The 24,451-nt window shown below is 39.1% G+C and overlaps 1 protein-coding gene and 1 pseudogene across 4 annotated transcripts in view; one reads left to right on the top strand and one right to left on the bottom strand.

The window, feature by feature from the left end:
* The window catches only part of CLCN5 (chloride voltage-gated channel 5), a 182,423-nt gene that overhangs the window by 22,137 nt on the left and 135,835 nt on the right, over positions 1-24,451 (bottom strand). For all 4 annotated transcript variants that reach the window (XM_075538833.1, XM_075538832.1, XM_075538830.1 and 1 more), the window contains 5 exons: positions 18,957-19,108; positions 13,877-13,976; positions 11,237-11,424; positions 1,851-1,973; positions 797-1,003 (listed from right to left, as the gene is read on the bottom strand). In XM_075538833.1, coding sequence (XP_075394948.1) covers positions 797-1,003; positions 1,851-1,973; positions 11,237-11,424; positions 13,877-13,976; positions 18,957-19,108 — 770 coding nt within the window. The remainder of the gene's footprint in view (positions 1-796; positions 1,004-1,850; positions 1,974-11,236; positions 11,425-13,876; positions 13,977-18,956; positions 19,109-24,451) is intronic.
* LOC142434677 (alpha-(1,6)-fucosyltransferase pseudogene) lies at positions 2,259-9,649 on the top strand (annotated as a pseudogene).

Below are 24,451 nucleotides of genomic sequence, written 5' to 3'. Positions count from 1 at the left end.
GACTAACAACAATGAACACAAGAAAGAAAATGTTCTAAAATTGATTGTGGTAATGATTGTGCAACCCTTTTTAATATGATTGAACTACTGAATTGTATGATATGTGAATTATATGTCAATAAAATTGTTTTTAAAAGTTCCTATTATCTTAATTTCACCCTATATAGAGGTAGCCATTTTTTTAATCTTAAAAAAGTTTTAGATAAACCTATGCTCCAGACATTTCCTAAGTATACACACACACACACACACACACACACACACACACATATGTTTTTGTTAGTTACCAATGAGTCCATTTCAAATTGTGGTGAGCTCATACGTGCAGAGCAGAACTGCTCTGTGTGGTTTTTAAGATATTTCAGAAGCAGATTGCCAGGTCTTCCTTGCTCAGTGTCTCTGATTAGGTTAGAACCACCAACTTCTCAGATGTCGTCAAGTACATAACTATTTATGCTACTTTTGCAAAGCATCGATTGAATTATACTCCATACATTCTTCAGAAACTGGCCTAAAACATGTTTTCTAGTCACCATTCCATGTCAGTACACATCTCGTTATTTTAATGATTGCACATTGTTTTAATGATTGATTATTTATTAAATTAGTCTCATGTTCGGGCATATAGATATTCTAGTCTTTCACAATGTTAGTAAATGCTACACTAATTATATCCCCATGCCTCCACCTCTGTGCACACACATGCTAGGATGTTTCTAGGGTAAGTTCCTCGACATTTATGCTTCTATTTTGTTTGAATCCCAACCCAGAGAAGATTAAGACAGACTGCTATTACCTCTCTGCGCTTGGCTTCATTCTTCCTGTACTTGTTGAAGCAGTGGCACAGGATATTCCCGCAGCAGCAAGCCACGTGTACTAAGGGGCCCTCTTTGCCCAGACTCAAGCCAGATGACACCGCCAGCACCAATGTAATGGTTTTGATAATTAGGGTCCACTTACCCAAATAGCCCCTAATAATGAAACCACTCAAGATAGTTTTTATCTGCAAGTAAAACACAAAGATCAAATATAGACTAAGAAGCAATATTCTGAACTTCAATTTAGAAATTACACATTTTGTATACAGTGCATACAAATACTTTGACCTACTATGATCCCAATTTGGGAGGGAGTCCAGGAGCCCAAGAAATTTTTCGTGTTCTTTTGTTGGGGAGAGGGGGGCATGTTAGAGTATACGTATATGGAGAAAGGGGAGTCAAAGAAGGGAGTGAGTGAGTGTTACCCTTACTTTACAAAATGGTGACCCAAGAAACATTTTCTGGGAGGGCAAGGTTAATTTGACAGAAACCATGTTAAAGTTTAGGCATAGCCTTGATTCATTGCCAAAGAAATGCAAGACTATTACTTTGCTAGGAAACAAGAGGAACAAGGCCATCTTGACGGTTTGGTAGCTGTCAAACAATCTCAACTAAAATTAGTTATGAATAGTTTGAACACCCTCTTTTGGCTAAAGTCACATTATGGAAACTGTAGTAAAAGAGTTTTGTTTTGTCTGCTCTAACAAAGTTAACCATACTGCTACATTTTGAGTGCTCCTTGGATAGGGAGTGGGAAAAACCTTTAGGAATCTGCTTCAGTAGATCCCCTTAAGCAGTTCAGAGCCATTCCCTTTACTTTTCAATTAATTTTCAATTGAATTCGTTTTCAGAAGTACAGGCTAGGAGAAAATGTGGGGGAAGGTCTAGAACAGTGTTATCATTTATTTCAGGGCCTGATCCTGTTTAATATTCAACAAATTGTAGTACATGCTGGGATACTTATTAACCAGCTTGAACCAAATAAGGATCATTTTGGCTACAAATTACAAACCATTTTACAGACTCACTCACCTCAGGGATTCCAGAGCCGCAGGCATAAGGTGCAAACACTTTCACAAGAGATACGGCAAGGAAGGCAAACAGGAGAGCCCAGAGGACGTACATGAAATAGTTGACTATGTAGGCAAAGGCTCCCTGGGAAATGAACAAAGGGAAGTTTGTTTTAACCTAAATAGCCTCACTGAGGAACACAACTCTTTGTTCTTATTTTTTGGCACACAACTCTTCAGAGTAATAGTTTTGCAGGACAGGAGGTCATAATTTTCATTAACTTTTTTAAATTGAAAAGACCAATATCAAATTGCTCAAAAGGCTCCTTTCAGCCTGCTAGTTAAGCAACTATTAAAACACTATCAACCCACTTGCCACTGAAAGAGTTGTTTCGCTATAATCAAATCAAATTTACAATTAATTCTAAGGATGGGCAAAAAGGTAGAGCAAACTGAAAACCCTGAAAAAAAAACTCAGTTTCTAAACAAAAGCTTTGATATGCCTAGTAGGCAAATAGATATGATTCTATGCCAATTTGATCAAGAAACTCTTTATTAGAAAGGCTGAATCTTAGCTATACACTTGCAGTGAGACTGCTTCTAAAGCTCCAGTAAATTCACCTTTAATTATATCCCTTGGTGTCATACTTCCTCAACAAGTTATGTTTATTAAATTCTTGGGTAATTTTTCTAATGCATAACTAAGATCTCTAAAAAATGACCACAGCGTTGAGAGCATTTTGCTACCACAGACCCAAGAACAACCATATGCAGTACAAGGTTTTTAGTCTTGATCATAAGATAAATCCAGTGAGAAGCCAGAAATTCTGAGGAATAAATAGCAATACCTATTTTTCAAATGGAGACAATATTTTTGCAAATATTTTCCTATATAATGGAGTGTACCAGAAAAAAATATCAGATTTTGATCAATAACAAGGATTTGTCAACATTAAATGGCTTACAAATAGTCATTCTTTTTTAAAAAAAAAGAAATTCTGAACATTAGAAAATTAAGCATGCTGGTGAAAATAATACAATGAAATTCAAATGATATTGAATGTAAAACACAATGGATTGTTTATATTAAAAACACTATTGTGAAAATGGTGTAGAAGCCATCTCTGACCTTCTCTGGCTACACAAGGGAGAATCCTACCCAACCCCATTGCCACAGGGTAGGCCTGACATGCCTCCTCCCTCCATCCTTTCTGCCTAATTAGACACCAACCATTCCTCCTATGACACTCTACTTTTTGGCTGGGACTGATCATTCATTGCACAGAACTCACAAAGTTCATGACTATGGGGCTATGTTTTGGATGTTGGAAATTGAATAAGAAAGACCCAAGAAGAATCTATGCAACTGAATTATAACGCTGGTGAAGAATTAAAAGTATCATGAACTGACAAAAAGAACAAAAAGACCATGGGGAAAACGACTGTACAACTCTTCTTGTCATGATTGAACTATTGAAATGTGTGATGTGTAGATTAAATGCAAATAAAACTGTTAAAAGAGGAAAGAAAGGAATAACCCGGTCTGTCTTGTAAGAACTACAGCCAGAATGCTCCTTAGGGGCAAAGATGGCAAGACTTCATCTCACATACTTTGGACATGTTGTACGGAGAGACCTGTGTCTTGAGAAGGACATCATGCTTGGTACAGTAGCTGGGCAAGGAAAAACAGAAAGATCTTTGACAAGAGGGATTGACCCATTAACTACAACAATGGGCTCAAGCATAAGAAAATTGTGAGGATGGCTGCGTTTTGTCCTGCTATACATGATTCAATAGCACCTAATCAACAAACAGCAAGGCTTAGTTCACAGCAGTGCCTCTTTCCATGTGATTCCGTGGCTTCTGCCTCTGTGGGTCAGGAAGCCTGCCTGTGGTTCTTCCTCACAGTCTCACTGCTCCTCTGCACTGATTCTTAGTCTTCTTGCTTCAGCCTCCAATGTAAGTCTGGCATAGCCTCTGCGGTTTCCACCAAGTCAGGTAGAGCCATTGGTTGCTCTTTAAAAGTCCCTGCAATTCTCTCTCTACTTCTCAGATGCCTCTCTTATACACTAAGGAATGGCTTGAATGGAAATGTGATTTTTCTCTTTCAGCAGACCATATACCCAATGAAACAAAAGGTGACTTGGTTTATACCCTCTAGTAAAGTATGCATCTCACCTTAATCCTTTCCATTAGCATAACAGGGGGCTCTCCAAAATGGGATTGTAGCAATAGGCGCAGTGTCTAGAATTTATAATGCATCACAAAAGGGCTAGAGGCTCATATTTAGTACTTAACTGCATATCAACTATTAAAATTATTCATTGAGAAGGCGAATCAGAATGCTCAGTTTTTTTTCTTGAATTATAAGGTGCCCTGGCTAGAGACAGAGAGACTTGAGGGGCAGTTCTTGGCAAGTGAACTCTTAAAACTTAGAAGGCTATTTTCCTAGGCAAGGATTTTACTCTTTAAAAGGTAAGCCAAAGAAATGGGTTAAAAAGGAACAAATCGCAAGCTCTAGTTTAAAGGAAATATGGGTGAAGGGAGACAGTGGACGGTGCAAAATATGAGAATAAAAATAATTTATAAATTATCAAGGGTTTGGAGGGAGGGGAAAAATGAGGAGCTGATGCCAAGGGCTCAAGTAACAGGCAAATGTTTTGAGAATGATGATGGCAACAACTGTACAAAAGTGCTTTGCTCAACTGATGTATGTATGGATTGTGATAAGAGTTGTATGAGCCCCAATAAAAAGATTTATTAAAATTAAAAAAAGAGTTGTACGAGTCCCAATAAAATGATTAAAAATAAATAAATTGAGGTATTGTGCTAATCTGGTCGATAAACACATGTGGGGTTAATTGAAGGGAAGAGGGATAAATGGCTCACCTTTCCAGTTCTGGGGTTTCTTGCTTTGTAATGGTCAGACCAGGGTGCGGCTGCCTTAGCCAGTTCCCTGCTTTAACTGGCAAGGCTCACTTCCTGCGTGACAACCCCACGGAGAAGCCACATGGACCTAACCCAGTGCAGCCCTGGGTGCTGGCGCAGCTGTGAGGAGACCCCTGCCAGCGCTGAGATGCTTACATGTTCACTGATAAGGCTTTCCTCCTGCACTCAGTGTCAGTGTGTGTTTTGTGAGATGGTGGAGGACTTTGTGGATTGGTGTTGGACATATGGGTTAATGTTAGACTTGTTGGCTTGGACAGCACTGGGTTGGGATATATTTTTATGTGCATGCACCCATTATATAAAACTCTCTCTTATACATGAGTTTCTATAGAATTGTTTCTCTAAAGTACCCAGAAAAACACATAAATAATAGATAAACTAGCAGCATCTAGCTGAGAAGGAAACAAGCCCACATGGAAGAAGCACACCAGCCTGTATGATGAAAAAATGTCGAAGGGATCAGGTATCATACATCATCAGAACAAACAATCATATCATTGTAAACGAGATGGAGAGTGCAGAGTAGAGACCCAAAGCCCACTGGATATCCCCTTACAGAAGGGTTGTGGGGAGGAGATGAGCCAGTCAGGGTGCAATGTAGTAATGATGAAACCTACAACTTTCCTCTAGTTCATAAACACTTCCTCCCCCCACCACAATCATGATCCTAATTCTACCTTGCAAATCTGGCTAGACCAGAGGATATACACTGGTACAGATAGAAACTGGAAACACAGGGAATCCAGGGCAGATGATGCCTTCAGGACCAGTGGTGTGAGTGGTGATACTGGGAGGGTAGAGGGAGGGAGGGTGGGAAAGGAGGAACCAATTACAAGAAAATACATGTGACCGTCACCCTGGGGGATGGACAATAGAAAAGTGGACAAAGGGAGATGTTGGATAGTGCAAGATATGACAAAATAATAATTAATAAATTATCAAGGGTTCATGAGGAAGTGGGGAGAGGGGAAAGGGGAGGGGAGAAAATGAGGGGCTGATGCCAGGGGCTTAGGTGGAGAGCAAATATTTTGAAAATGATGAGGGTAATGAATGTACAAATGTGCTTTACACAATTGATGTATGTATGGATTGTGATAAGAGTTGTATGAGCCCCTAATAAAATTATTTTTAAAAACCCAAAGAGCTGTAAGAGCTCCCAATAAAATGATAAAAACAGTAAAATATGGTTCTCAACTTTCTTAATGCCATGACCTTTTAATACAATTCCTCATGTTGTGGTGTTCCCCAATCGTAAAATTATTTTCAATGTTACTTCATAACTAATATTGGTACTGTTAGGAATCATAATGTAAGTATCTGATATGCAGGGTATATTTTCATTGTTATAAATTGAACATAATTAAAGCACATAATGATTATATTGTGAGATATTTATTTCTAATTACAAATCAATGAAATTTTGTCTTGAAGCATGGTGTAGCATGGGTAACAGTCTTCATGCCGGGTCTTCATCTGGGGGAGACGGACAACAGAAATATTGGTGAAAGGAGGAGACAGTAGACAGTATCAGATATGAAAATAATAATAATTTATAAAGGGGTCACGAGGGTGGAGGGTGTCGAAGTTAGGGAAATGAGAGAAGCTGATACCAAGAGCTCAAGTAGAAATAAAATGCTTTTAAAATGATGATGACAACATATGTATGCTTGATACAATTTATGTATGGATGGTTATAAGAGTTGTAAGAGCCCCCAATAAAGTGATCTTTCAAGAATAAAAAAAGTCCTAAAGTGGCTCAGAGAAAAATCACTTTAGTTTATACAGTAAATGCATTCATATGCTTTTATTATAAATTTTAGCTTAACTGTTGGGTGCTTCTGACAATTCTACTGAAATTTTTAGGGAAAAAAGAAATTCAGCCACACTGTGGCATTAACTAGAAGAAATCTCAGGCTTGTTAAACACAACAAAAACTGACTCACCAGTGTATCCAGATTTCCTCAACCTTAGGGGCCCACTTCCCACCACTGCTTTGCTCTTGGTTGTATGCCCTGGGCCCAGCTGCCAGTCTGTGTTTCCTGCTGTCAGTAATTGCTTGGCTGCTCCCCAGTCAGTGGAGCCTAAAGTTCTGGTTAAGCTGTGGGATGTGGTTCCTGTTTCCTGCTTCTTCTCTCCCCTTCATGGGGAGTAGCATCCTCCATCCTCCCTGTCCAGGACAGCTGTGACTAAGGGTCATGGAGGCAACTGGGGACTGTGTGCCTCTAGGATTACTTCATTTGTTAAGAGGGTCCCCATGCCCCTGATGCTGCTTTCATTCTAAATAAATTGCTGTAATAACTTTATTGATTATATTAAATTCAGCATATAGAGTACACGAAGCACAGGACAATAAAGCTTCCTACTTATACCACAAGCATGTCCATAGGGGGTCCCTGGGGGTCGGGCAATAGAAAAGCCTGTGAAAGGAGAAATCAGTGTAAGATATGACAAAATAATAATAATTTATAAATTATTAAGGGTTTGTGAGGGATGGGAGGGAGAAAATGAGGAGCTGATACCAAGGGCTCAAGTAGAAAGCAAATGTTTTGAGAATGATGATGGCAACAAATGTACAAATGTGCTTGACACATGGATGTATGTATGGATTGTGATAAGAGTTGTACGAGCCCCTAATAAAATGATTTTTAAAAAACATAACAGTAGAATGAAAACTTAAGGTGAATGGTAGAATCTTTCTGGGTACCAGAAAGTCCCCCTGATCAGGAGTCAGCTGCGGGAAAAGTTGTATGCTTTATAAAAGTAGCTTGTGATGCCCAAAGAACAGTTGAAAAATGACACGAAGCAAACCAGAAATGGTCTCGGAAAGGATCATGAAACCTGAGCAAGGTTTAGTCAATTAATGTGACCCTTCTGGCCATAATTCCTATGTGGCATATTAGATTCTGGACTCTTTATGCCTGGAACTACAGTCCTATTTTGGAGGGCATTCTCTATTCTGTGAATGGACAGGTTTAGGTAGAATTAAGACATTACCTTAATAAAGGGTGTAAACCAAGCCATACCATTTGTTTCCTTGGGGACATCTTTTAAGATTCCACCTTAGTAGAGGGTGTGAAAACAGCTTCATCCTTTGTTTCCTTGGGGACATCTTTGACTCTACCTTCCTAGGTATGACTTAAGACACCATATTTGGTTTTCCTTGTATATATAATTGTATCACTGTATAGTTCTAAGACACATCATCACTTCACCTGGAAAGCCAAACCTCTAGTTTCTGACTGAGCTTTAGTAGAAGCAAGACTTGCTACGACTTTTGGACATTTCTGGCTTCTGGCTCTGGGCCCTGAATCTGACTCACGTCTGCTCAACTCTTGGATTTGGACACCATATTTGGTTTTCCTTGTATATATAATTGTATCACTGTATAGTTCTAAGACACATCATCACTTCACCTGGAAAGCCAAACCTCTAGTTTCTGACTGAGCTTTAGTAGAAGCAAGACTTGCTACGACTTTTGGACATTTCTGGCTTCTGGCTCTGGGCCCTGAATCTGACTCACGTCTGCTCAACTTTTGGATTTGGAGCTGAACAGCATTCACTGTTGCGTGACACATTTCGTCAAAATTTCATCAGTTTTTGTGGGACATTATAGAAAATCACAGAACCTAGACATCGGAAGGCATGTACTAAAGGGAGCAGGGTGCTGGGAGGCCGGGGGTGGGTGGGGAGAGCGGAAAATGGAGAATAGCATATTGGAAGAATTAGAAACGTGTGATATCTTTAATCTACACCCCTTGGGATTATTCTGGTATTAATTCTTCTAAAATAAATTATTACCACACTGAGGAGGACAGAAAATGTAGCCCAAATCTCTGGTTTTTCTACAGAAAAAATTAAAGAATTTAGCATAAAATTAACTCCAAAGACATGCAGGTGAATTTGTCAGATTTGAGATATCATGAAATGTCTATAATTAATCCATACTACCTCAGTCAAACAGATGGGAGTATAAAATAGGTGGGGAAAAGAGGACAAATTTCGGACAGAGGTGGTCCAGAGAAGAACACATCTTCACAATCTCAAAAACTATAGCAAAACCAAGAAGTTAGTGTGTAACATCAATGCAGGGTGAGACTGTGACTGTCAATTCCACCATATGGCCCATTGCTTCATAATTGTAGCACATACTCAGCATCTTAGAACGGGTGCTATGCTTCAAGTGGATGACTGTATTTAGACCGGGAAACATGTACAGATAGAGACGTCATCTCCACTGGACACAAGCAGTGACGGACACAAGAGTTCAGATGGTCAAATCCTCATTATCGTCTATATCCCTGTCCTCCATATTTATCCCTGGCTATGTCAGAAAACCAAGCAGATAGACTAGTTCAAGTCCATGGCGATCCTGCCTTGTGGTAGGTATCTCAGCTTGTCAAATGCTTGATTCAGCCAAATCCTAGCTAGAAAAGGAGACAGAAGAGGCCACCAAGAAGCTTGGTTCTAAATATCTAGATATTGGAGTCGTCATCAGATATACATGCAAAATGAGAACAGAAACAGCTTTCTATTCCATAAGAATACATGGTACATGTTAAGGAGCATTTCCAGCTTCTTGCATGCAGGATGCAAGTTTATGTGTAGGGGACTTGGCCACAGATGATACCCTTTTTATTAAAAGGAGCAAAGACAAAGTACCCCATTTATGAATTTATCAGTGATCTCTCTCTCTCTCTCTCCCTTAGTCAGGTGGATTGCACAAATCAATACACAGAAAACTTTGGGGTGTCATCTTGGATATACACTCTCTCTCAAGCAGATTTCCTAGTATGCACTTGTTCATCCTAGCTTGGTTGAGTTGCTTATGAAATAATGTAAACATTGCTTTTCCTTTCACACATACCTCTGTAATCTTTAGTTCTTTGGAAGGGATCTACTATTTCAGGGGCCAGAATGTCAACATCCAGATTGCCAATGGTAGGGACACTACTTATCACTCTTAAATGGCCACACTTCAGCTAAAGTGACATTCCCTGTGAGTCCTTGGACCCCTCTGGAGGACACTTATACCTGCAGGTATCCAGGACACTGAAGCACAGTTCCTGCTCCCCTCACCTCAACAACCTCCCCTCCCCCTACCAGAATAACACCAACCTAATTATAAGTTTGGGGTTCTTAGTGTCATGGTGGTAAATGTTTTAGTAGCCTACCTCCCTCAAAGTTGTATCCCGTATAAAAAGAGCCCTCAACACTTTCCCCCACCCCCTGCAGAGCAGATTCTTCCCGCCCAGCTGGGTACGTGGGGAAGAAGCAGTACTGTTCATCTCAGTCCATAAGCACCCTGACTCTAACTCAAACAAACGAATGGCTCTCAGGTAGTTTTTTGGTCAGTACTTTGGTCTCTTGGTATCTACATATATAGAGTCTCTCCCTTTTTGGGGGGGGTCTGAACCCACAGACCTTTTATCCTCAAACAAGAGATGATATCCCAATGGAGTCGGCTGATATTATTAGGGTGGCTGCAAATCATTGGGGTGGCTAATCTAAAGATGCCCCAGAAAACCGACAAAGACAGGCCTAGATCACCTCCTTCAAGAACTTAAGAGAAGATGAAAACAGTCAAGTTCTCCACATTACTAAGGCTAAGAAATAAAGTTCAGATGAAAGAAATGAAAGATCAAACTCAGGCCAAACTATTTGAGATGACCCTAACCTAGCAATGGCTGTTTAAATGAATAGATAATTTTAGCATCAATAGCAACTGAGAATAGATGGTTCCCTGGTAGAATTCTACCTTTAACAAAGGCTACACGCAAACAGGTTGTTTTCTACTTTGCCCATTCTTTCAAGATCATGTTCCCAAGAAACAAACACTGTCACATTGTACAATTTAACTGACACAGATGTACTTGGTCTGAGACTTCAAACATGGTGTACCTAGCCCTGAGAGACCTGTACAACCAACCCAATGAGAAGGCCTAAATTGCTTGCTATTGTTAGGAGTTGGTGCTTAACCAGGGGTAGTGCAATAATCACTGAACTCACTGCAATCAACAGATTCAGTATGAGAACTGCTATGTTTCCCTCTCTAAAGGTATCTGCAGTTTAAAAGTCATTGCATCAGTTCATCTACCTCATCATTAATAAGGGATACATACATGAAAAAATATCCATACTTCATTAGGAACTTCTGTAAAATGATGTCATGAAACTATTGTTTATTATTTAATGTTTCTGGGCATTATCTTTGACAGCAAAAAATTAAACTTTAGAAGGAGGAAAACAATAAAAAAATTTAAGCCTGTGTAAGAATCAAGTAATTTCATGTGTCAGTAGGGAACAGAAATAGGGCTGCACACGAACCCGAGAAAAGCAGTTGGCACTGGTTTCCCTTCTCTTAGAAAAGGAAAATAAGAAATGATTTCATGAATTAGTACAAAAAATAAAATAAACGTAAGAATAAATGTCAGTAGTTCAGAAATCTTTACAACACGTTACCTCATTTGTGCTGATCATAAGTTGGGACCAGCTATTCCACTCTGGGCATTTGTCTCTGTCTTCAAAGGTGACATGCTCAGAGTTCCAGCAACAATGTTCATGGTTAAACCAGAATCCCCCTGTGCAGATACCTTCTTTTAGGTCTGTCATCCAATGAGCAGAGATATCTATCAGACCAGCTAAGGAACCTGAGTTGGAAAGGGGTAAAATTAAATTCACTTTCTGAAACTGTCTTCTTTGGTAATAAAAACAAGTTTGTTAATGAAAACAAGGGGAAGGAAATAAAAATAATGGACACACTGTATTTTCCCTTTCCATGTGCCATATTTGTAATGTTTACTTGATTCTTGCCTATTTCTGCATTAAATACTCACCATCTGTAGTATTTCTATAATGGAGAAAATTTAAGAGAAAAGCAAAATTGTTAGGTGAGAACCATGGCCTAGAGGATTCATCTTTAAGCTTAATTTATATGGCAAAGATTTTATTTTGCCTTAGAATTTATGTATATTGATCAATAACAGATAGCAAAGTTTATGAAACATTTTATTTTTACTATATACATAAGACAGAGAAAATGTGAATTGTCTCCATTGGGGACTATTACATTATATTTATTTAGGATGGCATGGTGTTACAGGGAACTGGAGAAGATGGGGAGATGGGCTAAATCTTGAAGGATAGCAGGATTCTTCTCCAAGGACAAGGTAAGTTGAAAAATGGCCAGAAGGCATCAGAAGCTAAGGGAACTGAGTTTATAAATGCATTAAACTGTGATGTGGACATAAGGTTAGCGTGAAACTACAGATGTCCGGAAACGTCCTGAACCTTTTACTAGAGCATGGACATTCCAAGTTTTCTTTCTAAGAAGGAAAAGCCAATTATACACAGATTATCCCCCAAAGGAAAATCATGAGGATATATGTATGCACTACAGCTAATTGAATGATAGGGCTAAGTTAATAATATGATTTTAGATTATGTCCTTCTCATTATTTTTATGTTCAGCTAAAGAAACTTTGGCACAAAAGTTAAATTATTCCTGTATCCCGACACACTGCTTCTACTGTTGCTCTGTAATGCTTAAAAACAAAATGTTCTGTGTATAAGGGAAAGAAAAAGATTCACAGACTAGCTAGTGACAATAAATACACTTAACATCAAGAATAGAACACCTACATTGCAACAGGTCATGCCATTTTGCTAAAAGTATTAAACAATTGAAAAACCTATTTAAATATAAAACACTGTTTGGAACATACTCTTGGCCACTTCAGCCTCCACTCATCTCTTCCTTCTCATTGCTATTGCACTGCTTGCCAGAGTTCAGAATATTAACATGTTTTTATATAATTTGGCTTTTTCTCTAATTGCTTCACCTGCAACGTCACATTTCCTACTTTACCTAACACTGGTACCCGTCAATCCTAGCTACCTCTTTTCCTTCCTATTGCCATTGATTTTCTTTATGTGCTACAAATTTTATCAGATTCCCCCTACCCTAAAGAATGAAATGTTTTCTTGTATCCTTGTCTCTACTTCAAGCGTTGGTCCCTCCTCTTCTTCCAGTGATTACCAAGTATCTTTAGAAACTATCTTCTCCACTGGTTGTTCCCCTTAGGTCTAGCTCCTAACATTTGAGATCATTTTCAAAGATGGATAAGGCTCCTAACTGCCCAACTGCATAATCTTTTCTTAACCATTTCCCCTTTAAATTCTCCAAAATATTTGGAATTACAGACTACCGACTGCTTTTAGCTCAATATCCTGGATCGTCGTAGGTATCACCTGGTAGCCTTGCCTTCCTTCTTCCTCCAGAGGAGAGGACACCTGTTTGGGAACTTGTTTTAAACCTGTCTTTGCATAGCTAGTATACTATTTTTTAGCCAAACAGCGTATTATTTGGGGTGGTCTGGAAGGTTAATACAGATTATAGGAAATGGTGTTACCATCCTACCCCTAAGCCACTAGGAAAGACTGAGTCACCAATAGCTGATATTTTGTGTCCCATCATGAGAGCTGAGTTTAAAGAAATATTAAAAATATTTTCTCTTGCAGTCCTCTTCTACACCTTCTCTCCTAAATCTCACGCAGTGTGCGTTAACATTCAACCAACTGTCCCAATGGATGGGTTCTTCCTCAAAGCAATCACCAAGGCACAATGGAAACACACTAAGAAGTACACAAATTTCATAGCTTACAAATGTTTTTAATTGAATTTACTCACGTAACCCTCATTTATTTATGGCACGTGGTTCAGACATTAGACTCCCTTTCCAAACACAAACCAAACTCAATGCCACCATGTCTATGGTGACTCATAGCAACCCTACAGGACAGGGTAGAACTGCCCTTTTGGGTTTCTTAGAGTGTTACTCTTAATGAGAGTAGAATGCTTCATCTGTCTCATGTGGAGCAATTGGTGGTTTTGAACTGCTGACCTTGCAATTAGCAGCCCAGTATGAAACCACTCTGCCACCAGGGCTCCTTTCGAGATGGGGAAATCGAGCTTCTAAAAGATTCACCAGCAATTCATTCCAGGCAGAAAAATAGCAAAAAACATAGCAACTCAGTTCATGACATTATGATGGGAGGGTGTGGGGTAGGATGCACAATAATCTTAGATATAGCTTACCATACCTGATAAAAGGCCAATAAGTAGCATCAATAACCAGCCAGAAAAGGCATCACTCACACTGTGAATTAAGGCCCATGTTGACTCTTTGCTTTTATTGGTAATCTAGGGAGAAATGAGACAACATTGATATAGTCTACACGTGCACTTTTTTCATATCCAGTTGCTCAATAAGAAACCAAAGACAAGGTATCGGTACCTGGGAACGGAGACCAATATGGAGTTACCTCTCAAATAACCTTTCGCTGAACCAATTTAAGCAATGACTTTGAGGTTTACTGAACCTCTGTATGGTGTCACCGTCTTCACCTAAGAGTCAGTTTCACAGTGACTCCTTGTTACAATGTAGAACTACCCCACAGGGCTTGTTAAGTTGTCATCTTTACAGAAAGAAATCACCAGGTCTTTGTCCTACAGACTCACCATGTGGGTTCCTACAGTCAATCTTTCCTTAGTAGCGGAGTACATTGACAAAGCCACTGTTATATGTTTACCTATTGTTTGTGTCTCACGAGCAGAGTTAAATAGATGGTACATAGCACGTTTGGTCTACGAATAGCTCCTGTCTGGCCCTTAGACCAGGTGTCCTCAAACTAAGGCCGTGGACCACATGCGGCCTGCCGAGGATATTTATCTAGGCCGCCGGGTGTTTTTGCCTGGTTTTGATTTTTACTTCAAAATAAGATATGTGCACTGTGCATAGGAATTTGTTCATAGTTTTTTTTTTAAACTACAGTCCGGTCCTCCAACTGGTCTGAGGGACAGTGAACTGGACCCCTGTTTAAAATGCTTGAGGACCCCTGCCTTAGACAATCTTTGAAAATCCAACAACGGTACTGTAAGGTTCACATCAGCACTATTTGCAGTAGCTCAAAGGTGGAAGCAAACTAAATATCCAATCATCAGATGAATGGATAAACAAAAGATGAAAAATACAAACAATGGAATGTTACTCAGCCATAAAGTCAATCACAAAAGGACTCAAATTATATGATCGCACTTATATAAAAAAGGAAAATAACAGAAAGCAAGGATTATTAGTGGGGCCCGGGGGTGGGAGGGAAAGAGCGCTTTTGCTTAGGGGTGTTGAGTTTATGTTAGTGGTAGTGGAGTAAGTTGGACAAGGATAATGACAATGGTGGGCCAACATTTAGAATGTAATCAACTTATACATGTAGAGATCACGATATTGGCAAATGCTTTAATGTGTATATTTATACCACTACAACAAAAAAGTAAAAAAACAAAATACCTTGGTTTAAAATTTGGAGTCAAAGCAGAAATAATATGAAAAACTACCTTTTTTCTACCTATTGTTGAAAAAATACCTCACTGGAGAACCACCTACTAAATCAAAATCTCTGAGATGAGGCTGATAACCTATCTAATCATTAAGCTTTCCATGTGGCTCTTGTGCAAACTGTGATTAGTCACTACCTGACTCAAATGATACAGAGTACCATGTTAATGACAAATGACCTTGCAGAGCACTTTGAGACCTTTTCACAGTACTCTGAAAAAACAAACAAACCAGGAAGTAGACCATTTCTCTTTTCAAATTCAAAAGAATAGGTGCCATAGCACTAAGTACCTTCGATTACCTATCACCAAAAAATCCGGGTGGCACAGTGGGCTACAAGTTGGGCTGTTAACTATAAGGCCAGCAGTTCAAACCCACCAGTCTCTCCTCAAAAGAAAGATGAGACTCGCTGTTCCCATAAGTAGTCACAGTCTTGCAACACTAAGAAGCAGTCTGAATCTGATGTGCAGCCTCAATGAGTTGGAATGACTAGAGGACAGTGCATTATGACTTATGACAAGGATCCATGTGGCACTGGTTAAGCACTTGGTTGCTAATCAAAAGGTTGGCGGTTTGAACCCACCAGTCACTTTGAGGTAACAGCTGCGACAGTCAGCTTCCACAAATATTATAGCTTTGGAAACATTATAAGGCAGTTCAATCCCATCCTATAGGGTCAATATGAGTTGGAATTGACTTGAAGGGATAGATGGATGGAAAGATTACCTATGACAGAATTCCTGGGTGGATCAAACTATTAATCCATTCAGCTCTTAAGTATCTTGGAAGAAAGGTCTGGTGATCTACTTTAGAACACATCAGTTATCAACAATCTTCTAGGGCAGGGTTCCATTCTAACACACATGGGGCTGCCATGATTTGAAATCTGATTAGGGTAACTCGTTTTATTACATCAATGTCTCTCATTTAAATTTGATTGGTCTGGTACTTTTGAGTTTAATGTGCAAATCTGGTTTTATAATCACAAAGAATTTATCATGTATGATTCTGTAATTAAAAAAAAGCTGTTGAGTCATTTCCCATGTATAGTGACACTGTATGCAGAGTTGAACTTGGCTGCAATCTTTCAGAAGTAGACCACCAGACCTTTCTTCCAAGGTGCCTCCGAGTGGACTTGAATGGTCTAGCTTTGAGTCAGTAACCAAGCGCTTAGCTATTAGTAACACCCAGGGACACTCAGTAGACATGAGGTCTCTGAACATTCCTTCTCTTCTTTCATTCCTTTAGAGAGCCCATTTGTTTTCCCTAGTTGAAAAAATCCTGCTTCAAAGGAAAATCAAAAAAGTGACCAAATGGGGGAAAAAATTAAAAAGTGATTAAGATGGAGGAAAATCGTAATTTAAAATGTATATATTATTTGTTTTATATTAGTTATAATATTCACTTATATTATAAGTTAATATTATAATAAATTATATAATTGACTGGAGGACATGCCTCGAGGTAAAAAACCAGACCTTGATCTATTTATAGGTTTTTCTTTCTTTTCAAAATTAAAAAAATTTTTTTAATTAATTTATTCTTTTATGGATGATTGGTTTTCTTTTTGTTGTCATCGTGTTTTCTTTTGTCGCCTTGTCTTTCTATGTCTTGTTTTCTGGTGCACATTATTATTTCTGCAGATCTATCTAAGATAGGCTGGATGAATAGTCTGGAGGAGAAAACAATGGGACCGATGGTTCCGGGGGACATGGGAGACGGGGAGGCGGACATGGGAGACGGGGAGGTGGGGGTAAGGAGGTGGTATTGACCAATCCAGGGACAAGGAAGCAACAAGTGATCCAAAATTAGTGGCAAGGAGGGTGTGAGGCCTGGTAGGGATCCAGCAAGGGCAAGGTAACCAAGAGAAATTAGTGAAACCCAAATGAAGGCTGACAAGAGGGACAAGAGGAAAGTAAAAGGAAATAGAGGAAAGAACTAGGAGACAAAGGGTACTTATAGAGGTCTAAATACAGACATATACACATGTAAACATGTTATATAGGATGGTGGGGAAATAGATCTATGTGCATATATTTATAGGTTTAGTATTAAGGCAGCAGATGGACATGGACCTCCCCTCAAGTACTTACTCAATGCAATAACACTTTGTTTTATAAAATTGGCATTTCATGATGCACACCTTCCAGACACGATCGCTGAAGACAAATGTATGCATAAGCAAATGTGGTGAAGAAAGCTGATGGTGCTTGGCTATTAGAAGATATAGCATCTAGGGTCTTAAAGGCTTGCAGGTAAACAAGCAAAAGCCATCTAGCTCAGAAGAATCAAGGCCCACATGGAAGAAGCACAAAAGCCTGTGTGACCACAGGTTTCAGACATCAAAGAACAAAAAATCCTATCAGTGTGTGCCCACCTTCCCCATATGATCACTGAAGACAAATGTGTGCATAAGCAAACGTGGTGAAGAAAGTTGATAGTGCCCAGCCATCAAAAGATATAGAGTCTGGGGTCTTAAAGGCTTGAAGATAAAACAAGCGGCCATCTAGCTCAGAAGCAACAAAGTCCACATGGAAGAAGCACATCAGCCTGTGTGACAACGAGGTGTCGAAGGGATCAGGTATCAGGCATCAAAGAACAAAAAAAATCACATAATTGTAAATGAGGGTGAGTGCAGAGTGGAGACTCAAGGTCCATCTCTAGGCAACTGGACTGAAGGGTAGCGGGTAGGAGACAAGCCCGTTAGGGTCCAGGGTAGCAATGATGAAACATATAACTTTCCTCTAGTTCTTAAGTGCTTCCTGCCCCCACTATCAGGATCCCAATTCTACCTTACAAATCTGGCTAGACCAGAGGATGTACATTGGTACAGAGAGGAACTGGAAACACAGGGAATACAGGACAGACGACCCCTTCAAGACCAGTGGTGAGAGTGGTGATACCTGGAGGGTACAGGGAAGGTTGGGTAGAAAGGGGAAACTTGAGTACAAGAATCTATATATAACCTCCTCACTGGGGGATGGACAACAGAAAAGTGGGTGAAGGGAGACATCGGACAGTGTAAGATATGACAAAATAATAATAATTTATAAATTATCAAGGGTTCATGAGGGAGGGGGTCGGGGAGGGAGGGGGAATAATGAGCTGATATCAACGGATCAAGTAGAAAGCAAATGTTTTGAGAATGATGATAGCAACAAATGTACAAATGTGCTTGACACAATGGATGGATGGATGTGATTGTGATAAGAATTGTACGAGCTCCCAATAAAATTATTTTTTTAAGTGACAAAGATGGTGGAAAACCTTAAATTTAAAAATGTATATATTATTTGTTTATAATAGTTATTAACAATATTTATGTACATTATATTAAATGCATATATTATTAAATATTATTTGTTTATAATAGTTATTAACAATATTCGTTCATGTTATAAATTAATGTTATAATGAATTATATAATTATATTAATCTATTGCCAACAATATTATAAGATATGATTACTGTTTAATTCCCATCACAAATTCCACAAAGGCGTTTGCACTCATTTCAGGGGTAAGTATCCTTTTTCAACTACTCAATAAGGAGCAATTCTAGCCTGTCCTATACGAAAATAAATCATTATGAAATCATAAGCAGAGATCTTATAATGAAAACTCATATACAAAATGCTTTAAAATGAATTTAAAATAAAATGCTGCATGACCAATAAAACCCTGAGTCAGTTGCATCCAGGCCTGAAGAAAGAAAAGAATATGAAAAAACACATAACTTCAACTGGTGTTTCCTAGCATTTTCTCACGTATCATTTTTATTCTTACCTCTCGATGCCTATCCCGGTCTCGGGACTTTTCTCTCACCCAGTCGATTGTATTGAAATCGTCGTACGTTCCCACACCAGGGATTGGCTCTTCTAAGAAATCCATCATCCTATTTGCCGAACCTATTCCTGCACCATTGTATGATCTGTCCTCTGTATTGAATAGGAAACATATGTTAGTACTTCATACACTTTAAGCCAGTGGTTCTCCACCTGTGGGTTGTGACCCCTTTGGGGAGTTTAAACAACCCTTTCACAAGGGTCCCCTGATGTATAAGTAGCAAAATGACAGTTATGAAGTAGGAACGAAAATAATGTTATGGTTGGGGGGTCACCACAACATGAGGAACTGTGGGAAAGGATCACAGCCAGGTTGAGAACCATTGCCTAATCTAAGTAACATTCTTAATACTGCTATTCTAAGCACTGAAAGGTGAGCCCGCCCTTCAACTCTCCCATGAGCACACTGGAGCATCCATCGCTCCAATCATTTCCTGTGGTCTCGGCACCAAATGAGCAGTGTCCTGAGGCAGTGCAGCTGGCAAGGGGCAGGCAAGAATGAAAGGGAAGAGAGAGCGGTGGCAGGAGTTGCTGTGCAAAACGAAAGGCAGGCGTTTGGAAACTACGGATACTTTAGTTTCTGTTAGGGAAGAGAAACAAAGGTCCAGAGGTTTTTGCAGACAGATTACATCAGGAACCATTTTACATTCACAAAGCAGTAATTCAATCCAATGAGGCAAATTTAACCTGGCTGGGGACTCCAAAGAAAGTATGCCAACCTCCTCAAGAGTAAGGGGACTTCAGTAAGTGTTAGCTTCTGATCGATCTCTGATCTATACTGGGCTTGCATAAACTCTCTCATGCCTCAGTGGTCTTTAAAATGGAAGTGCTATTCCATTATTCCAACCATCTTAGGGCTTTGTCCATGTTACTTTTATTATTATAATTATAAGTACAATCCTTAGCTTCCTCTCTGGACTATAAATTCTTTGAAAGCAAGTCCTATGTCTGATTGATTCATCATTGCCTTCTCCAAAGTGTCAAGCACATATCTAAGACTCAGAAATAGCTGCTGAAGCAAAATGCGTTTGGTGACTGATGAAGAACAAGGGACAAAATTGGACTCAGAAATTGCACGCACACAAGGTTAGTACTGCTTAACAAACTTGCTCAAAATAACTGCAACAGTGTCTGATGGAGCAATCGTTTGCTATCAAATACAAAATGTATTGAGGAATTTATGCAAATACACACTAGGGAAAAATGCAGTGTAATGCCATCATTTAATTCAAACCAGCCAAAGCTGACATTTGCAGCACCAACCTTGGCAGGGCAAAGCTTCATCCAGACTGTTTGGCAATGAATTCCTCTTCTGAGAAAGCCAAAGTCAAAGGCCAAGACTGACCCTCCCTCCTTCCCATCTGCAACTCCATCTTCAACTCTCCACTCCCAATAGACCACCTTGGCAATCTCATAGGGTATGTTTGAGTTATTACCCCACAGTGTACCTGGGTTTACAAAGTGTAAGTTTTCTGAATACCCAAGTCAGCACAGCAACATACAAATTTGAAAGGAAATGTTCTGTAGAATCTAAATCATACTGGGAGTGGGGTATGGAGAGGAGGCGAATAAGTTAATCTTAAAACCCAAGCCAAAGTCCTTTCTGTATCTTCAAGCGTACCTGGCTATAAAATGGTTAGCTGCTGAATCACCAACCCTGCATTTCCTATCATGTCAGTGTCATGCTGTTAAAGGTTAATGCTGGTGTGTTGCTGAGAACTGGGGGGGGGGGAGGGAGACAGCTAGGAATGAAGGCACAAAAAGGACTGAAGTATGCGAGGAGAAAAAAAGCAGTTTCAATTCTCAGATCAAATGCTGATATGAACACAGGCACCCCACAACCAGATTTACTATAAAAAGCAGATCAATGTATAAGGTAAATTAGTTCTGACTTAAGATTTATCTTTTGGGTGGGGATAGGGGCAAAGGGAAAAAAACAAAAACTTGGTGCAATGGATGTTTAAAAGCATCAGGTATCAAATATTACACAATATATCAACTGAGTCCCCTAGATCTGCACCAGATTCCTACCAAGAAAAAAAGAATTCTATTACTAGGTAACACGAGCACTGACTGCATCATCCTTCTTTGTAGTCAGTCTATGGTTCTTTCTAAACAGCAACTGTCAGGCAGCTCTACAAGGGCGGGCAGTGATGAGAATCTAACAGCATGCTACTTGTGATTACCCAGATCCCCTTTTCCCTGGGGTCATGCTTTCCGCCTGGGTCCGGCTAAAGTCGGCTTACCTTCAAACAGGGCATTCTTTTTTCTGCTTCAGGGAAGAAAAAACCTAGGCAGCTCCTGGTTGGTCAGTGAGGTTGAAGGGCATTTACAGGAGACCTGGGGTGAATTGCTTTAGAAGGGCACTTGCTGCCGTCTCTGCCTTTCACAGGAAAAAATGCCACCTAAGGAACCACCAGTGTTTTCCCGGCAGTAGAATGTGATGTCACTATTGAAACCACGTGACCAGACCCTTGGACTAGCCTGAGAGCAAGGACGACTTTGAACTGAGCACAAAAGCCTTAAAGATGTAGTCTCAGAAACAAACAGCAGACTGGGGTCCAGACTTCCTTCAGACCTATTCAGTAGAAAGTTCAGGAAGGCAAAGTAGAAAGATTCCACAGCATTTTATATGGGTAGAGATCCTAAGTAACAAGGGGAAAGAGGCAAATAAATATTTTAACAACAACAAAAGGTGCTTAAAATGTGCTGGATAGCAAGAACAGATAGCTCACAAACAAAGATGCTGAATGAAAGAAGCCAAACACAAAAGAATTCACCATATACATTCAAAAACAGGCAAGCCTGAATTCGGCTGGTTTAGGCTATGAATGGAAGTGGTTACCTCACAGAAAAGTCCCCCCAAATGACACAGATAGTAGCTACCTACAGAGGTTGTGATCTGGGAGGAGCGCAGCCTAGATGGTGAAGATGGGCGGGGCTTGTGGAATGCTGGTCAGTTGTCTTGATCTGGTGGGATTTACCTGGGTGCTGACTTCATAACTGTTTTTAAACCTTAGTATGCTTTCTGTCTTTCTCTCCATGTGTAGCTCATAATAAAAGGGGGGAAATGTGAAAACGGGACTGCATGCGAACTTAGGATACTATGACAGTTCTTTTCTACCACACAGTAACTTTGAAGGAGTAAACAGAAAAAGTGAGTTGCTTTTGGTCGCAGTGTCCTACCCAGAAGACAACATAAAATCTGATACTCAAAAAAAAAAATCTGATACTCACTAATGCAACTTGGGTGAAAGTAGCTACTTCCGCTGTAAAAATACATTTACTACTAAGTTTTAAGGCTTTCCTTTCCCCCACTCTACTCCAAATGTTTTAAGCAGGTAGTAATTGGTTAACAAGGCCAGTATGGTAAAGAATAAAATCATCACCTCCCAACATGCTAAGTGACTCCACAAGATAGCCACTGCGGGCTCCAATAAGCACACCCTAAATGAAGGGCTTTGAAATGCTGTGATTTCTCTCATAAATTCGTAAAGGCCCAGTTTGTCCTGAACTGATAATATAACCAAAGTCTATGAAATGTAGGGCATTTCATGAATACTGTATGCTTATACTCCATAATTATTTTAATATCTTACTCTCTTGGTGTGAGATCTATCATTATTGAGGAGAATTAAAATGAAGTGGCAACTAATAGTATTAATGAGTAACAATGTTGTAAAAAGCATTAACTATTTTGTGGCCCAAGCATGATCGTCTTAAATGACTAATATTTAGGGAAGTGTGTAGATTTTACACATTCCCAACCTCATAAGCTCCCTTCAAATTCATTCTTCATTAAATAAGATTTTACCTGTAGTATGCCAAGACCACTAAATAATTTACTAAACTCACTTAAGAAAATTTCTATGATTAGGTTATTTTACATCTCATCAGATATAGTATTTAGCAAAGATGCTATCGTTTTTGGTACTGAAAAATGTATAGCTCTCTGATATACAATGATATACAGTTCAGCATACATGGCACCAGGTTAATAATTCGTCAGAAAAGTTCATAATTCTCAAATGTTTTATCAGTGCTTCCAGAGGAGGGACGTTATTTATGTTAAGGCACTCCCTTTCAGAAGTAGAGTGCTTCTAGCAATAATGCAGTGCTAATTCATCTAGTGCTAAAATGAGATCTAATTACAACTTAGGTTAAAACTTAAAGCACTGGTATTCAGAATTTGATATGGTACCTATTTCTTACACTTTTCACCACTACCACCCCAATCTTTTTGTTTGTCAAATTTATAACCACTGCCACTAGACAGACTGCTAAGCAAATAGGTCAGTTGATATTATTGTGGCAATAAAATAAAGGAAAACTTAATTTTTAAAGACATGCCATGATTAAAACAGTAACATAAGTGATATCTGAAGCTAAGAAGGCACTGTTTCTGAAATATTCAACTAGCCATGGTGACTAAAATGTTATTGGCTCCTTGAGCAGGGTTTTCCAAACTATCAGAGTATGAAGATCATTTTTTAAAAATTAAAGATAGTTTAATGGGTACTGGTTATTTGTGCAAATCAGTAATTTTAAAATATCCGTCATAATTTTTATAATGGAAAAATAAGACATAAATGTATAACACTAATGGTTATGATGCCACTGCTACTGGAGTTTCATCAATGAGAAGGATTTAATTCCACTCTGACCAAAGGATCTGCGTCTGTCTTGATGACAAATAGCTTAAGTTATTAGTCATATTCCATACCCAGCTGGCTTCTTTGCTTGATTATTTTACCCACTCAAAACCAGCTAATAAAGTATATACAATGTAACAAAATATAAAAAAATTGTATATTAAGAGTTAAATTTCTTTTTAAAACAAGTTAAATTTCTAGTTTGTAAATCTTTGGAAAACCACTAATCAATAAGCTATTAGAAATGTTAACCACTAACCGATAAGTCATTAGAAATTAGGAATGGGGAGGGCACAGCCACACTGGCTAAATAGTGACTAATTAAGTGAAATAGTTAAGCACAATTAAAACTTCAAGGGGAAAAAAGAAACTTCATGCATTGACAGTGAAGTGCTGCTTTAGTTATGTCACGGTTGTCTGTGAGGGTTACCTTACTGACAATGCCTATAGAAATGGCAGTTAAAAAGAGACTAAAAGAAATAGGGTAGGGTTATTACTAGTTTGTTTTCTAAGAGTTGAAAGCAGTCATATTTTAAACATATCTACTTTACAAGGCTGAAGCTGTAACCAAACCAAAAATGTTAGCACCATGCCTAGCATATATCAAAGATACTCATTCTGCGATTGAGGAAGTTACATAATCTGTTGTCAAATTGAGACTTAAGAGTGAAAGGGTGGAGTTTAGCCTGTCAATCAGGTCACAGCTTAATGACTTCATTTGGAGGTGCAAAGCAGATAAATAGCTCGCTGCAGGAGGGATATGCGCTCACTCCCTTGGAGACAT

Source organism: Tenrec ecaudatus, chromosome X (assembly GCF_050624435.1).
Source record: "Tenrec ecaudatus isolate mTenEca1 chromosome X, mTenEca1.hap1, whole genome shotgun sequence".
NCBI lineage: Eukaryota > Metazoa > Chordata > Mammalia > Afrosoricida > Tenrecidae > Tenrec > Tenrec ecaudatus.
This window is presented reverse-complemented; position numbering and strand designations above follow the sequence as displayed.